General features: G+C 48.5%; 1 protein-coding gene across 16 annotated transcripts in view; it reads right to left on the bottom strand.

Moving 5' to 3' along the window:
* Positions 1-17,319, bottom strand: part of UNC13B (unc-13 homolog B) — a 156,312-nt gene that overhangs the window by 88,648 nt on the left and 50,345 nt on the right. For 10 of the 16 annotated variants that reach the window (XM_083702528.1, XM_083702512.1, XM_083702523.1 and 7 more), the window contains 3 exons: positions 7,766-16,582; positions 5,329-5,625; positions 4,780-4,870 (listed from right to left, as the gene is read on the bottom strand). In XM_083702528.1, the coding sequence (XP_083558654.1) occupies positions 4,780-4,870; positions 5,329-5,625; positions 7,766-16,582 (9,205 nt within the window). The remainder of the gene's footprint in view (positions 1-4,779; positions 4,871-5,328; positions 5,626-7,765; positions 16,583-17,319) is intronic. The other 6 variants (XM_083702515.1, XM_083702517.1, XM_083702513.1 and 3 more) reach the window with 1 other exon arrangement.

The raw sequence follows: 17,319 nt of genomic DNA, 5'->3' as shown, positions 1-17,319 counted from the left end.
CAGGTCAACCTTCCCAGAATGGTCAAAATGCAAAACATTCTTGGGTGCCTGTTTGGGCTCTTTGATTCGGTGTGCTATTATTTTCAGAGCAGTCAGTTGCAAAGGGAAGTCAAGATGCTTTCTGGCATTTGTGCATTCACTACTACAGTCACTAAGTATAACCAGCAACTTCCATTACAGTTGCCTGAAGGAGGATTGGGCGGCTGTTGTGTAAAAGCACATCTTAAACAAACTCCTTAAAAAATGGGGTCACAGTCCAATTTTTCCCAACACCGACTGGCTCATCCAGTGAAGGAACACATCCAAGCTGCGTTTTCCTATGGAAACAGAACACAGATTCATTCCACTTGCGAATGGACCTGTTAGACCACTGGCTGGAAATCCACAGCCCAGGAAGCACCTGGAGCTTCATAAAGTATCTGACTGGACAAAACCTCTGCAGCAACCTTCCCCAACCTGGTGCCCTCTGGAAGTTTTGAACTACAACTCCCATCCATGCAGCTCCATGGGGACAGTGCTGATGGGAGTTGTAGTGAAAACACCTGGATGGCCCCAATTCAGGGGAAGGCTGGAGAAGCGCTTTCTTTCTCTCTGTCCTGAATACTCCAAGATGCAGCTATGCTGGATGCCCACAAGTTCCAGGGTTATGAGAGAGGGAGAAAATCTTTCCTCTATTCACTGTCTCCATGTCAGGCATCATTTAATCATCATTTAAAAGGCTGCCCTTTTCTGAGCCTTTTCCAACTGTACAGCATCGTTTTTTTCAGGCAAGGTGACCAGAACTGTACAAAGCATTCCAAAAGAAGACACCCCACAGATGTATAAAACAGAAGTATGATGTTGGTAAGTTTTATTTTCAATTCCTCTCAACTGCCATTTTATGATGCATTCACTCAGTATGCAGAGGTTCTTTTTGGGCTCCTCAGAATCCGTTTTTTGTTTGAGCAAACTTGGCCACAACCCTAACTCTAGATCAGGGGTCAGCAAACTTTTTCAGCAGGGGGCCGGTCCACTGTGGCCCAGACCTTGTGGAGGGCCGGGCTATAATTTGAAAACAAAAAACAAATTCCTATGCCCCACAAATAACCCAGAGATGCATTTTAAATAAAAGCACACATTCTACTCATGTAAAAACACACTGATTCCTGGACCGTCCGAGGGCCGGATTTAGAAGGCGATTGGGCCGGATCCAGCCCCGGGCCTTAGGTTGCCTACCCATGCTCTAGATCAGCAGTTCTCAACCTGTGGGTCCCCAGATGTTGTTGGACTACAATTCCCATCATCCCTGAACTCTGGCCTTGCTAGCTAGGGGTGATGGGAGTTGTACTTCAACAACATCTGGGGACCCACAGGTTGAGAAAGGTTGCTCTAGATCATTTATGAACAAGTTTAAAAGCACAGGTTCATGGAGGGCTCCCTTCCTTCCTTCCTTCCTTCCTTCCTTCCTTCCCTCCAGCAGAACTGCTCATTTATTTCTACACTCTGCCTCTTGTTACTGAACCAATTCCTGGTCCACAAGAGGACCTCTCCGCTTATATCACGACTGCTAAGCATACTGGAGAGTCTCTGACAAGGTACTTTGCCAAAAGCTTTTAGAAAGTCCAAGAACACAATGTCAGCCAGAACACCTCTATCTATATGCTGCTTAAACTCTCAAAGAACTCTAAATAGGTTAGTGAGACTCTGCTTCAGCAAAGGCTTCTTCTTCTATATGCTTGGTTATTTTTATTTGACAATATTTTTCACCCATTTTCCCAGAACAGATGTTAAGCTAAGCGACCTGTAATTTCCAGGTGTCCCCCCCCCCACGCCTGAAACCCTTTTAAACATATTTGTGTCACATTGGACATGTTCCAGTCCTTGGGGTCTTAGGGACAAGTTCCACGTTTCTGTTAAGAGATCAGCAATTTCACATTTGAGTGCTCGTAAGAACAAGGCTCTTTGTTGCATGAACCTTTGGACTCAGTAGAAGTCTGCTATCGTGAAACAGGCAGCACAGTCCGCAGCCCCGTAGCAAAGAATGTGAAACTTAAACGGGCTGTATTTTATAAAACCGCAAAAAAAAAAAAACCCACAAGAAGGAAAACTAACAAAGAACCAGTATGTGTATGTTTATCTTGTCTGCCAAGACGGGAGGGTTTCTAGAGAAGGAGCCCTCTGCCTTGGGATGTTCTGCATGCTAAAGCAAATCCAAGGGGGCACTCGCAGCTCCCCTTCTGCAACTGTGATCTGGCCCCTCACTGCAATCCACATCAGAAGATCCCCATCAGTTCCTCAGAGAATACCCATTGCTACCTCCACGTAACATTACAAGGATCTCCAAAATGGTCCTCCTTTGCCAGCAACAAGAAGGTAAGACAAGATTCATTTGTATCACTTTAATAAGCCTGGCTATTGACATATAATTCTCTCCTGACTCTCATTCCAGATGGATTCACTTTCAATTTACCCAGAAAGCCCTATGAATATTCATCAACCTGGATATAAGTGTCAAAAACTTCATTAAGGACAACATGCAGACTTTGCCAATATTCAAGCTACTACACCAGGAGTTAATGCGTGTAAATGAACCCCCCCCCCCACACACACACACAAAAAGGACTATAATCTCATATGGAAATGTAAACAGCTTCTTTAAAGGGAAGTCAAAAGTATATGCCACATAACACTTTTAGAATAATACTACATGTGTATAGACTTTTCTACACTACGTGAAACATATTTGTTATTTTGCACTCCAGATGTAATGTTTCCACACCAGTAGCCCAGCACAGGAACCTGCAACTCCAAGACAGACAGGTGTCTCTGACCAGTCTTTCGCTTCATAGTACTTAAATCTACAAGACACACAAGGCTCTCCTTGTCCGTTTTGCTTTCCACACACAACAGCTGCTGACAAACGCAGCAGAGCAAAATTCAGTCTGGCTTGCTTGCCTGAACTCCAAGCGTATCTGGTGTGAAAGAATTAAGATTTCAGCCAAACGTTCGCAGCTTTCAAGTCCCGATTTGACCCAGGACTGGTTAAGGTTCTTTTGCAACAGAGGAGAACCCCAAAATGTGGAAAATTCACCCTTTAACCAGTGTGCACCTTTGCATTTCAAGAGTGTCCCATGGCCCAAGGCCCACACAGGGGAGTCAAAAGAAGGCACCCAGATGTATCTGAAGAAGTGTGCATGCACACGAAAGCTCATACCAAGAACTAACTTAGTTGGTCTTTAAGGTGCTACTGGAAGGATTTTTTTTGTTTTGTACCAATCTTGACAGGCACACAAGGAACCTTCCTGCTCACAGCAGACAAGTTTGTACTCCTATCTCCCGCTCCCAGGAGACGCATCAAGAGAAAACCTTGGTGCTTCTGGAGAGACGCCAGTGCAGCATCTCGCAGTGGCAAAAGCTTTCCACGGCGCATCCTGCCAGTTTCTCTGCCCCACAAGAAAGCAGAAGGAAGGCAGGAGGGGTCTGCTTGCAGCCATCAGGAGCCGCTTGTCGTTCACACACCACCAATGCTCTTTGTGCGCAGAAGCCTCCAGCGCTCTTGAGAGTTTTACTTTTCAAAACAATTCACTAAATGATTCAAAGCAGCATTTTTCAGAAGACAGACAAACTCGCCGGGTTGTTCTGTTATAGCTCTTGGGTTGACGGCTTTTTGAAAATATCTCACATTTCTTACACCCGTCAGGATCTTTTAATTCAACTCAACAGGCTGCTGACTTGCTTAAGAATTACAAAAGTGTTTTGATACTCTGTGTAGCAAAACACAGTTTCTGCCCTGCATGAGAAACTGCTAAGAAAGCCTGAGATCAGTGTCAGATAGGTGCTCCTTTTGCATGCTCTTATTTTGCAGAATCCCCTAAAACTGCCACCCTGTATTTTCCCCACATTTAGCTCAGATTTCCCCTTTCCCTGAAAAATATCATTGCTGCTAAGGACCCTTTTGTGATACCTCAACAACACAGTTGCAGTCCTAAGCCCACTCTCGGAAGAGCCCAGTGACATTGTGTGAATTCTGATCCATCTAAAACGACAAGGTTGCAAACATGAGCCTATTTTGATCCGGGGCGCATCAATGGCCTTCCGCTGGCCAGGGCAGCATCCAAAACGGCGCAGAGAGGGAACCTGCTGCCACTTTCTGCTCCGGCCTGTTCAGACAACACTCGGCTTCTGGGTGCTCTCTGGGGTGAAATCGGGAGGCGGCCAGGAGCAGCACAGTAGTTCATGGAAGGGTCTCCTCTCCCACACACCCACAATGGGTTGGGAAAGCATCTGGGGAGAGCATTCCACAAACGGGGACCCACGACTAAAAAGGCCCTTTCTTGTGTTGTCACCCTGCAAACCTTTGGGGAGAGGGAACATAGAGAAGGGCCTCAGAAGACAAACTACAGGCACAATGGAACAGTGGTGTCAACGCAACACTTCCATAAATAATCCTGGTTTTTCTACACAACACAGGTAGCCAACTTGGTGCCCCAAGATGTCGCTGAGCTCCAACTTCGCCCCAATCCCAGCCCTGTTGGCTGTTGGGGCTGAGGAGAGAGTCCAACAAAACTGGTGAGGCTCAAGTTCTGCACCCCTCTGCCATGGGGTCAACAAATTAAGCCCACCACAGTCAACTTCAGCAAGTTGTTGGTACCAGAGAGGCACATGCACCGTTTGTGCAGTTGCCCCAGAATGGTGTCTCCCTTAGACAAGCAAAGCAACCTTCAGACAAAAGTCACGGCAAGGTTTACAAGCGCAGACACGGGTGGAAGGATGGGGGAAGGGACATTTCATGGACCCTACCTCTTCAAACTGAAGCCGCACTTTATTAATGGCTCGGATCCAGCGGGCTCTTGCAGCGGGAAGAAGGAGAAGTTCATTTTCATCAAGGTGACTTGCAAAAAAGAAAAACAAGGAAAAAATGAGTGCTCAAGAGCAGTCCCATGAAACTCAACACATGAAAAGAACCTTTTATTGTAATGGTGGGAACAAACGCTGAGAACAGTTGGCCCCAAGAGAACTGGGATGGCCAGCAAAAGACAGAGAATGGCATGGAAAGAACAGAAAGTGTGGCCAACAGGGACTGTGGTAGAGAACCCTGTAAGGAATGCACCCCATTAGTCACTGGATGGGTGTAAAATGATGATGATGATGATGAAGAGGAGGAGGATTAATGAAGATTTATTTAATGAAGTTTGTCCCCCCCCCCCCTTTCTGACCCTAGACAGCAGTGGGCTACTCAAAACCAGCTATGGCACTACACCCATATCCTGTTTGTCTCTCCCAAGATCAACCAGAAAAACGGCCTCAAGTTCAACCCCAAGGAATCCATGGCCAACGTGCACCACCTACCTGCCCGGTGTCTTTGTGGCTTCTTTGGGCTCGTCCACTTCAGGAGGTGGTTGAGGTGTGGCATGCTCTTTCACCTTCCCCTCTCCTTCCCTGTGCACTTCCTGGGGCTCGTGCTGCTCGCTAGATGGTGCAGGGCCCTCTGTCGGGTGAGGAGGAGCAGCAGCAGGCACTCCTTCTGCGAGCTCGTCCTCGTGTTCGGAGCAGGGCACACTCCCGTGATATTGGTCCAGCTCACTCAGCTGAGAGCTTCCCTGACTGATGTTACAGGAGGAACCAAACTTACTACTGCTGGCAGGACTGTGAGAGAGCAAAGCATTAGTAAGTCAAAAGGTCTTGGCAACCAGGAAACAGCACAATGCATGCACACACACACACACACAGAGAGCGCAAATCCTAACTACACCTGGCCAAAGCATCAAATGGAAACTCTAGCCAAGCAAATGTCTCTTGCACATTGCAGCCACTGTTCTCAGTCGCCCGCCACTTCCAAATTTGTGTTTGCAATTTTTGTGCTGGGCCTAAGCCTCTGGACCCTATTGATATATCAATCAGAAACAGATAGCATCATCTGCTGCGCATCCTGTAAATTGTTTACAGGCCATAGGAAAATTAAGAATGGCAGCAAAAGTTTCATGCGCATTGAACTTCTAAGCTGCTAAGCTCAACACCTTCTTACAACAACGTTTGCCCCTAGCATGTCAACTGCGCGTGGATTTTGGGACATGAGGGTTTCATCTTCACTCCCATTTCATTAACACATTCTTAAGTTTCTCCAGTGGCTGAGAATGGATCCTGTTGTAGCTGCCGTTTAGAAAAATCAGCCCTGTCTTCCAGCACAACAAGGGCCCATTGCTGTTGCTGGTGGGAGTGACTGATTATTATGTATCTGAAGAAGTGTGCATGCACATGAAAGCTCATACCAAGAACTGACTTAGTTGGTCTTTAAGGTGCTACTGGAAGGAATTTTTTTTGTTTTGATTATTATAAGGTTGGAGTTACTGCACCAGGAGCTGTTAATTCAACAAGACACCCACACTCTCTCTCTCCATTGTGGAATTCTAAGAGGGAAGGGGCACAAATGCTTCTGGGCCGCTATTTAAGTGCCGCCTGGCTTTTGGCAGCCCACATAGGCAGAGACAGATGCAAGAGGACCCAAGGCAGCTACACTGTGAAAATCCCATCTATTCCTTGGAAAACAGGCTGGGCAGAAAGGAAAATGCTTGAAGCAGGATCCCTGCTGGGCCAATTGTCTAGAGATGGCGGGTGAGGAGTGCAGATTTAGCAATGATTTTAGTGACGAGCAGTTCTGTAACTAGGGAGGGGCAGCAAGAACACCAGCCCCAATCATCCCCCGGACAGGGGTAAACAGGGAGCAAAAGTCACTAATATACTGATAGCTGTAACATGAAATCACCGCAACTCTCTTCAATATGGAATTAAAAAAACATGTTTTTGAGATATGGTAAACCAGAAAACCAGTTATCAGCTTGCTTGGAGACCTGCAGCCTAACACAGAAAAGCACATTCAGCTAATGCCGCTGAATACAGCTGGTAAAAGTAGAGAAAAACTGAATCATGTTAGCTGGGCAGTAAGAGCTTCCGAGCAGCAAGAACTAGATGTTTCTGCATTAGTACCTTTAATAGTCAACGGCCATGTTTAACTCCTCCTGGTGGGAGGGAGGAGGCTTTAATCACAGAATCTTAGAATGGCAGAGTTGGAAGGGACCCCCAGGGGTCATCCAGCCCAACCCCCTAAATGCAAGAATCACAGATCAAGAATCCATGACAGATGGCCAGGCAACCTCTGCTTAAAAACCTCCAAGAAAGGAGAATCCACCAACTCCCCAGGGAGTCTGTTCAACAGCTGCTACTGTCAGAAAGTTTTTTCTGATGTTTAGTCAGAATCCCCTTCTGGGTGTTAGAAAAGTTATGCTGCAGGTGACTGAACTGCAACCACTTAAACAGCTTTTGCTGCCATCTGGGTCTCTCTCCCACCTTAAAACATGAATGCCTTGTATGTTGTCTAACTAAGCTTTCTGCAAACCAAGAGAGCCCCCAATTTCCTCCCTCCCACCATGTCATCTAGAGGTGCAAGTTGTTTTATCACGCACACAATCAGGCTATGGAAGGTTAATGAAACTAATACTCAAAGCAGCTCACTCACAAGGACACAGCACAAAGGAGAGCAAAGGGGAAGAGTCATCGCAGCCTTTTGGAACAAAGGAAACCAGAAGTTGAGAAGGAGAAGGGGAAGAGAGGCGCTGGGTGGGCAGTCTAGCAACTAGCGTTCACAACTCTACCTACCACTGGGTACTACTAATGCCAAACACAGCCTAGAGGAGTCTGATCTACGAGGTCAGGCATCTACTGTTACGGCACTTGCATTATAAATGGCTCACAAGTTGGCACCATTTATCATGCTGTTTTGGCTACTGGCCTTTTCTTCCTGAGTGGCTCAGGGCTACTCTGCTCCGCCGGCTGCAGTCCAGTGGCAAGTGTTTCCGTTTCTGGACAAGGGACACTTTCCTGCTGCTCTGCTTCATCCAGAACCTGTGTGGCGCCTTCTGCTGGTTCCTCCAAAGGGAGCCCAGGAGGCTCACTGGAAATGGTGCTTGGCTCATCTTCCGTTTCTCTGGAGACCTCAAGCTCCAGCTCCTTGTTGGGCGCAAGCGGAATGTCAGGTGTGGGACCATCGAAGCATTCGTTGCTCTTGCTGTCAGGCTGCTTAGAAGAAAGGTCTGAATCAGCCGCACTGTCAGCTGGCTGGTCAGAGGCAGAGAGGTTTGGGCTCCCGTCAGCCCCGGCCACATCCACTGCTTGTTCCTCGGCTTTCGAGACAGCTTCTGGCGCCTTCAAATCTAGTTTGGATGAAGCAATTGGGGCCACCTCCTGTTTGGAGGAAGCTTTTGGCCTTGGCACATCTGGTTCCTTCTTGAGACTTGCCTCCTTGGCATCTTTCTGCCACGGAAATGAGAAGTCCAGCTTCTTTCCAAAGACAGCCCCCGGAGTGCCCTCTACTTTGCCTGCTTTCTCATCCCTTCCTCCACCAAACAGACTTGAGGAAAACTTGTTGAAGCTGGACACGAGGCCTGGCTCAGGCACAGGCTTGCTTGCCGAAGGCGGCTGTGCAGAGAAGAAGGAGGAGCCAAATGGCTTGCTGCTGTCTGCAGAAGACATGAAGCCGAATTTGGGCAAAGTGGGCATGCTTGGAATTTCAAACATGGGCTTGGTGCTGCTGGCCTCTGCAGGAGCGCTGGCTGGCTTGCTCTTACCAGCCAAACTGCTTTTCAAGGGAGCAACTTCTGGGGCTGCTTCGCTGATGGTTAGAGGCTCCTTCTGCTCAGGAGGAAGATCAGGTTTTATTTCAGGGACCTTTTCTATATCCTGCTGGGGCAAGTCATGGGCCTCATCTGCAGCAGCTTTGGCTTCCACCTCCAGGGTCTCAAACGTGTCTGGTGGGCAAATATCAACATCTGCCTCATTCTTTATAGTTACTTCTTCAGTGGTTAGTGAAGTATCCGTCAGTTCCGTCAGTTTCAGGTGTTCATCTTCCTCACCAACCTTGGGTTCCAGGTCATGTGTACTGTCCAAATCCATTTGGCCTACGTCTGTTTCTCCTGCCGGGCTCACTTGCTCTTCAACAGCAGGGACAGCATCATTTTCTAAGGGCTCCACAGGCACTTCACTCTTCTCCGGCAGCACCACCGTCTCAGCTGCATCATGTACCTCTTGACTACACGGGGCAGCCTGCCCTGCTTCATCAGGTGCCAGTAAGTTTGTGTCCAGCTGTACCACTTCAGGGCCCTGATCCCTACTTGAGTCTAAAGTTTCTGAAGCATTAAGGGAGGGTTCCAGACCATGTTCAGGTCTTCCACTGCTTTCAGCTTCCAACTCTGCCCTACATTCTTTCCCCAAACTCTCATCTGCTAAAGCAGAAGGGGAATCTTGTTTCAAGTCACTGCTAGCTTCTTTCTCTGTAGGTTCAGCCCTAGAGGTTTGGTCCGGTTGTTTCAAAACGCTGCTGGCATTTGTCCCTAAAAGTTCATCCCTAGAGGCTTTATCTTGTTTTGAGAGACCTTTACCAGGAACTGGGGCCACAGCGTCCTTTGCCCTGGAGCTCATTTCCTGGGCTTTTGAAGTGCCTGCGGTCTTCCCTGCAGGCTTTGAAAGGGTCTCATCTGCTGCTCCTTTAAAAATGCCAAAGAGATCACTTGTGAATGCTGGAGGAGGCCCAGTGGGCAGGGAGGAAAGGCCGAAAAACGAAGTGCTCTTCTTTTGGGCACTAGGAGCTGCTGGAGTCTGAGGCTGGGAAAAGAAGCCAGATAATGTTTTGGTTGGTTTCATCTTCGTCATGAAGCTGGAAAACATTTCAACGGAGGAATCTAGAACTGATTTGTCAGCCTCAGGTTCTTTCGGTTTCTCCTGCAGGTCAGGTGTTGCTGCTGCCATTTGAGGGAGAGGCCTCTGGCCCTGAGCCTGCTGCTCTGCTGCAGTATTTGGGGTCCCATCAGGTTGCTTGGGCTCTGGGGGCTTGACTTCAGGGGCGCTTGGTTTTTCTTCAGGTACAACCTCCTGTGAAAGGTCTCCAGGAGCAGGAGATGGCTCAAGAGCCACAGAGGTCTCATCACAAACTGGACCGGGCTCTGCCTTTTCAAAAGTCTCATTCCCAACTAAAGGAACAAATTCCTTCTCAGAGGACACCACAATACCACCACTCTTTTCTGCATTGTCTTGCAGCTGCTCCTCTGGTTGTGGAATCTCCGGAAGGGAAGATGCAATGTCTTCCTGCAGCGTAGGGACCTGAGAGCCAGGATCAGGATAGACTGAGTGGTCTTCTCTATCTGTACCATCATCAGGAGGTTTACTGGCCACAAAAGGTATCTCTAGCTCATTTTTCACTTCTGAAGCACTTGCCGCAGCATGCTCAGCCGCAGGAGTCTTTAACTCACTTGCCTCTTGCTTTCCAAGTACTGCTTCTATAACACCCTCCGCTGCCTCTTTATCCTTCAAGCCCTGCTGTCTGGCAAGTCCAATGCCAGAGTCAACAGAAACACACTGCTTCATAGACGGCTTTGCGTCTGCTTGCCTTTGAGGCGGCCTTCCCAGGTTGCTTGCTTGCTGCTGAGGTGGCTTTGCAATATTCCCCTTGTCAGGAGCAGCTGCCGGTGGTTTGTCATCCAGGAAGGAGGTCAGGTTGAAAAAGCTGAAGCTGGAGCTGCTCTGAGGCACGTTCTTCTTTGCGGTGGGCCCTCCGGAAAAGAAAGAAGGCATCTTGAACAGACCCTCTGCTTCCGGGGGCTTGGCATTAGGAGCTGCTGGAGCTGGGGCAGGGGCAGGGGCTTTCTCTGGGGCACCAAAGAAGGAGGAGAAGATGCTCTTGCCAGCCGGCTGTGGTGCCTGTGGAGGCTTCAAAGGTGCTGCCTGCGACAAGCCAAAAGGCAGGCTAAACCCAGACTCCCTGGGTGGCTGACTGGCTTTTCCTGGCTGAGCTTTACCAGGTATGGCTCCTGCATGGCCTTGCGGTCCCGGTGCAACAGCTGGTCCGTGGCCATGCTGCCCTGGAGAGCGATTTGCTTGGTCCATTCGAGGGCCTGCCTGCATGGGAGGCTTGGGTTCTGCATTCCCTGCGGTGGGGGTGTCCTCCTTCTCCACTTGAGCAGCTTCCTTGCCTACTTTCCCATGCTGTTCTTCCTTAGGGACTGCGGGCTTCTGGGCAGCTTCCCCACGAGCCTGCTCCACGGGGATTTGAGGAGCAGGAGTGCTGCTCTTACTTGGCTCTCTGCTACGCTGGTCTGCGTTGTCATTCGGTTTCAGGGAGGTGTGGGTTCCACTCTTTGGTGGAGCAGCGGCACTTGGTGGGGCAGGGGCTGCATCGACTTTGAAAAGATCCCCTATGGAACCAAAGAATGATGAAATGCCTGGGGGCTCCACTTTCTCCTGAGGCATTTTCTTCTCGGCTTCATTTTTTGGCAGATTTGGTTGGGGTGCTGGTGGTGGCTGTGGGGCTTTGTTGACCTGCGTTTTAAAGAAATCAAAGAACCCGGGGCCTTGACTTTTATTGGGTGCTGCAGTTGAGGAGGAGTCTTCTCCCAGGCTGAGAATCTTGAGAGCACTTTTAAACAACGTGCCCTCAGCCTCTGTGGGCGCTTGGCTGGGGGCTGGCTGGGTTTTCTTGGGTTCATCCTCACCCACTTTGGGTTTCTGTTGACTTGGGAGGGGAGCAGGCTTAACACTTTTATCCAGCTGACTGGTCTTGCTGTCCACGGGACCCTGGCTGAGCTGAGAGGAAGACCTCACCAGCTGAGGCTTTTTCTGAGAAATCATTGGCTTTTCATCCCTAACAGACTTAACTAATCTGCCTCTCTCTTTTCTCTCTTGTTCATGCTCAGTGTGCTGCTGGTTTTGCATATCCTCCCCTGTTTTCCTGGGTGGCGTAGCTGGAAGAGCATCGTTTTTGTGTCCCAACACCATCGGTTCTCCTTTCTTCACAGCCGCGTCTTCCACTGTCTCATGTGCTTCCAAACCCTTACCCATCAGGCCACCCAAAGCAGAGAATAAAGATGCAACTTTATTCAGAGGTGGCTTTTTATCTTCTTCAGTGGTTTTGACTTCTGTAACACTCGGAGACGCCGATGAAGGCTCCGGCTTGGCAGAAGACTGGAATATATGGAAACCAAACCGTCTTGACTGTGCACTTTCAGAAACTGTCACAGCAGGAGTCCTGTCCAGATGTTTGGGTAGAGCATCTTCTTTTAGCCTCCCGCTGGAAGCCACCCTGGAGTGAACTCTAAGGTCAAGGGTCAGGGGAGGCTCTTCTGAGCGCCACTCCATGTCATTCTCAGGCCTAAAGTCTACTTTGAGTTTTTGAAGTTTGTACCCTGAAAAGTCTAAAGGCTGCTCTCTCTGGTAATAAATGGACTCCTCAAACATCTGCGAAAAGGTCTCTAAATTCATGTTCATAAGTTGATCACTTCTCTGCAGAGCTACAGACAAATCAAGTGGTTTGTTTACAGAGTAATTATCCAATTGCTCCTCTTCAGCAAACCAGAATAACTCGTCTTCATTACCAAGAGGCACTTTGAAACCGCAAACGGCAATCATGTCATCTTCCAAGACAGTGCTCTGCAAAATGCTCTGCGGATAACTATAATCCCAGTAGTGTGGGTAGGTGTAAGTGTCAGGAGTGCAAATGTAGACATACTGCCCAGTGGGGTCGGTCAGCAGAGAATAAACAAACTGACCGTCCCTGTACATGTAATATCCACAATCGCCATCTTCCGATGGCCACCACACGCCCTTCCCAAGCAGCATCAGCCAGTCCTGGTACTCCTGGCTAGAAGATGAATAGACAAAACTGCCATCCAGGCTCAAGGACTCCTGATCAATTAAGGTCCACATATTGCCATCACATGCTGACGAATAGCTTAAGTCCATGGGCATCTCTTCCAAAATATAGCTGCAGTCATCAAATGGAGGAAAGTTTCCATTCAGAGAATGCGTTGTCCACATTTCAGTTTCTTCTAGACCTAAATCTTGTAAGTCTAACTGATCAAACGATTCGTGGGACATGACACTGAAATCCATGCTCAGAGCATCAAAATTCGCATTTGACCTCCAATCCACGACATTGGCATTGCCATCTTTTTTACACAAGTTCACTGCAGCGTCACTGGAGTCTGGCCATTCCAGAAACTCAGCCAGTGGGACAGAATTCTGCTGCAAGACGTAGTAAACTGGCAAGGAAACCTGGTGGGCATTAAGAGAAAATGCTCCTGCATCATATTCCCAGTCAAAGCTAGAGTGGCTGCTCCTTGTTTCCTCAAGAGCAAGATGCTGCTCTGAGTGGCCACGCAATTTAGCATTCTGCAAAGAGGAATTGAGAAATTCATTTGACCTTTCGTTGAGAACTGCTTGATAAATATTGGAATCCGTAGGTTGTCTATAAAGAGTTGGCTGCCCCGATAAGTCTTGTATCTTTGGCTGTGAGCTTAAAGCATTCTGAGAGGGGGGATGCCAAGGGACGGGACCATGTCCGTTCTCCATTTTGCTCAGTTCTGGGTGAGGCAAATGACCATTCGCCTTCGCAGCCTCGGTCACTGTCTCCTCCACTTTTTCTTTTGGCCTCTGCATGAAGTTCTTTATGAAGCTGCCTGTCTCCGGTTTCCCCCCAGTGCTTTCCTGGGGACCGGGAGTCACATGTGAGCCAACGGACTTGTCACCAGAACTAGGCTCTTCGCTCCTCTCAAAAAACTTCATTATGCCCAGAGAGCCTGATTTTGCCTTATCTGGCATACTTTCGGTCAGGTTTTCACTTGAAGCAAACCTAAATAATCCAGAAAGTAAGCCAGCTGATCTGCTCTTCTGGCTGTCCGTTTCATTTTTAGCATTCGACTCTTCGCTGTGGGTTATGTGGTCTGAAGACGGCCGCCGGAAAAGGCCCGAGAGCAACCCCTGCCCTGGCTGTGGGGCCTTCTTCGGAGTATCATCCATTACCTGGTCCTCTCTGATTCCACCAAGAAGCACTGGCTTTCCTGCTGTTGTATTTAAGTCAGGTTCTTTTGTGGGGGCTGCCAGCTCCCCCCTGGATTTGGAATCTTTGTGGTCCAGAGCACCCATGCCTTTGGTATCATGATCCATGTGTGCAATTTTTGAAGTGTCTGAGGCACCCTGGTCTTTATCTCCACTTTTTGGTGCACCCAGACCATCTTCTTTACTGGTTTCTTTCTTCCTCGCCGGCTCCTCTTTTCTCTGCCATGCCTCGGGAACTGCCTGAGACTTTGACGACTCTGTTTTGGCAGCTTCCGCGTTGCTGCTTTTGTGACCCTCTTCAGCCTTTGGTGGCTTGCCACTAAAACTTGGTGGGGCAGTTTGATCTTTTGAAGCTGTCAGGTTTTCCACAGAAGCAGCTTTCAAGAAGGAAGTGAAAATTCCTGGCTTCTCTTTGTTGTCCTGCGGTGGTTTGTCTGAAAAGCCAAAACCGCTCAAAAAGGGAATCTGGAGTTTACCGGTGAAAGGGAAATTGGGTTCGCTGCTTGCGGAGCTCATTTTCCTGACATCATCTTCAGAACGGTGACTTTTCCCCAAGCCCGGTGGTGGCTCCTTTGGCACAGTTTCGGTAGCAGAAGAAGGGAGTAGCATCTGGCTAAAGGATTTCTTAAGTGGACTGAAAAAGCTCTCAGATGGTTCCCCCTGCTCCAACGGCGGAGCGGTACCAGCCTCCTTCTTGGCTTCACTTGGCTTGTTTTCTGGCACTTTCCCTGCAGGTTGTGGATTTCTTGGCATGTCTGGGTGTTCTTTAACAACTTTATCTGGCTGACTCGTGGCCTGCCTCGGCGGCGGAGCATCAGGAGCCTTCTGTGGCCCACTTGGCTGCTTGGGAACAGCCAAACTCTCAAAACTGGCTTTCAAGCTAAAAGAACTAACGGAGCTCGACAGCTTGTCAAAGATGGAGGAGACGGGGCCGCTGCTTGCGCTCGCTTCTGCCTCGCTCTTGCTCGTTTCGGGAGGCGCAGCGTTGGTGGGTTTTGTCGCGTTGCCTTCAGCTGCCTTTGCACTTGCCTTGGCTTCAGAAGCACTGGCATGCGTGGCTTCCACCTTCCCAGCCTCCTCCTGTTTTGCAGTCTCTTTTTTCGGTGCTTCCTTTTCGGAGAAGATTTTCAAAGGGTTGAAGATGCCTAAGACGGAGTTCACGACTGAGCTGGGGTCCAAGGAAGGGGGCGGAGCAGCGTTTGCTGAAGCATCCTGGACACTTGGAGGAGCCTTGTCGTCTCCTGTTGTCTTTTCTGGGATGCTGGCCTTGGCATCACCGGCTTCTCGCTCACGGCTACTCTGGGTCACAGAAGGAGAAGTTGCAGTGGACAGCTTGGCATCCAATTTGTTTTCTGCTTTCAGTTCTGGAGAGGCACCCTCAGACTTAGGCTTACTTGAAAACAGACTTGTGATGCCTCCCTCAGGTTGACCAGGGGCTTCAGATTTCTCTGGTGTGGGGGATACAAGTTTTTCAACTGAGGCTGTTAAGTGCTTTGTTCCTGAGCCCACCTTTTCAGTGAAAGAACTAAACAAGGAGCTGACCGTGTTCTTCACCCCGGACAAGTCTGGCAATGCCTCTGTTATGCCTTTGCTGCCCTCGCTCTCCTCTGTGGCAGAAGCGGCTGGCTTTGCCTGCTCCAAAGGGGCACTTTCCTCCGCCAACTTATCAGCACCGGCCAGTTTGGAAGAGGAACAATCGCTTGCGTTTTTGCTCGCAGGAAGGGTTTCAAATTTGCTAATCTCCTCCTCTTTTTCAGCTAAGTATTCAGACACAGTTTCAACTAAGCACTGCAGTTCATCCATTGTGTCCACGTATTCTTCCATTGGCTCTTCAACAGGAGAGAGGGTCAAGTCTTGCTTAAGAAAGCCGTGCGTTCCTCCTCTCATCCTATGTGAGTTTTTGTCCCTTGGTAACAGGGATATGGCACTTCCAGTACGGGCGTCAGTAAGGTCTCCAACATGGCGAACACTGGATTCACGCCATGCTTGGGAAAGTATTGCTATTTCTTCCATTTCATCATCATCATCCGAAACTGGGGAGTACAGGAGTACACTGGGCGAACAGCTGCCAAACTCTTTAAGGGCACCCAATGGCACAAAAGAGTGAGCTGGCTGTTCTGAATGGATCTCATTTTCACCATCAAAATGGACTGATCCCAAGTCATGCTTTGCGCGTTGGTTAGCGGACAACTTGCCACTCTTGACTAGAAGGCCATTCTTGTATGGACGCAGAACTGGATATTCCGGTAACTGTTCTTCACTTTCAATGGGGCTGCTGCCCCATTTCTCAGTTTCATCATAATCAGGATATAGGTTATGTTCAGTTCTTGCTTTAATGCTGCCTGATGAAAATTTCCGGTTACCACTGCTTTGCAATATAGTTCGGTCGCATTCTTCAAAATTGTTATATCTCAGCTTCTTCTTTCTTCTCCTGTCTATTGTGTCATATTCCTCTGGATAGCAAGGAACATCGGGATGTCCCGATTCTGGGCAAGCCTTCCGTGAGTATCTTCCTCTTTCAGGATGGCCAAAGTTCTCTCTTTTCGAGAGCCTCGGGCTCCTTCGTCCCTGTGAACTTCTAGTCCTGTGACTTTTTTCTAAAAAATCTTCTATTAACTGTTTGCCTAATTCCTCATAGTTCTCTTCACACTCTTCCTGTTCTTGGCCAACTTCGTAATCAAATGGAATGATCCTGACTTTCCCATTGCTAACTAAAGATCCTGGTCTGATACGTGTGGAGGGGGAAAATATAAGAAGGACAGAAGGGCAAAGAAAAAAAGGAAAGAGCAGGAGGGGTGAAAAAAGAGCTTTAAACACAAAACTTGCAAAGGAGCATTTCATAAAGACCAAATGATATCGTGAATCACATGCAAAAAGTATATTAAAATATCATAACAATGAATCCATTTATTAACATGAAATGTTAGGAATCCCTCTTTTACTATTACTGCAGCTAAATAGTAGGGTTGTAGGGGTAGGAGAGCACGAAACATGTATACCAGTGTTATGTATACTATCAAGTGATGTATGGTATGTTATTTATAAGCTTCTGTTAAGAACAGGAATTGCGGATTAAAAATGTCAATGAGCAGCTACCTAAAATGTTACAAGTCACTTTCTGGAGCGTCTCAACGGAGTTTATCCCACAGAAAGCAATGATGGCCACCAACTTGGATTAAGAGAGGATTAGACAAATTCATGGGGGAGAAGGGCTATCAAAGTCTACTAGCCATGACGGCTCTGCTCTGCCTCCGCGGTGGCAGGCAGAGATGCTTCTGAGCCCCAGTTGCTGGAAACTGCAGGAGAGGAGAGGAGGGCTCTGGAGCTCAGGTCCTCCTTCTGAGCTTCTCCCAGGCATCTGGTCAGTCACTGTGAGAACAGGATGCTGGAGAAGGAGGGCCAGTGGCCTGATCCAGCAGGACTCTTACCTCCTGATTTTAAGAAGGGGCATTTGCAACAGAC

This window comes from Podarcis gaigeae (genome assembly GCF_964106915.1).
Source record: "Podarcis gaigeae genome assembly, chromosome: 11".
Lineage (NCBI taxonomy): Eukaryota > Metazoa > Chordata > Lepidosauria > Squamata > Lacertidae > Podarcis > Podarcis gaigeae.
The sequence above is the reverse complement of the archived record's forward strand: the minus strand, read 5'-3'. Positions and strand labels throughout refer to the sequence as shown.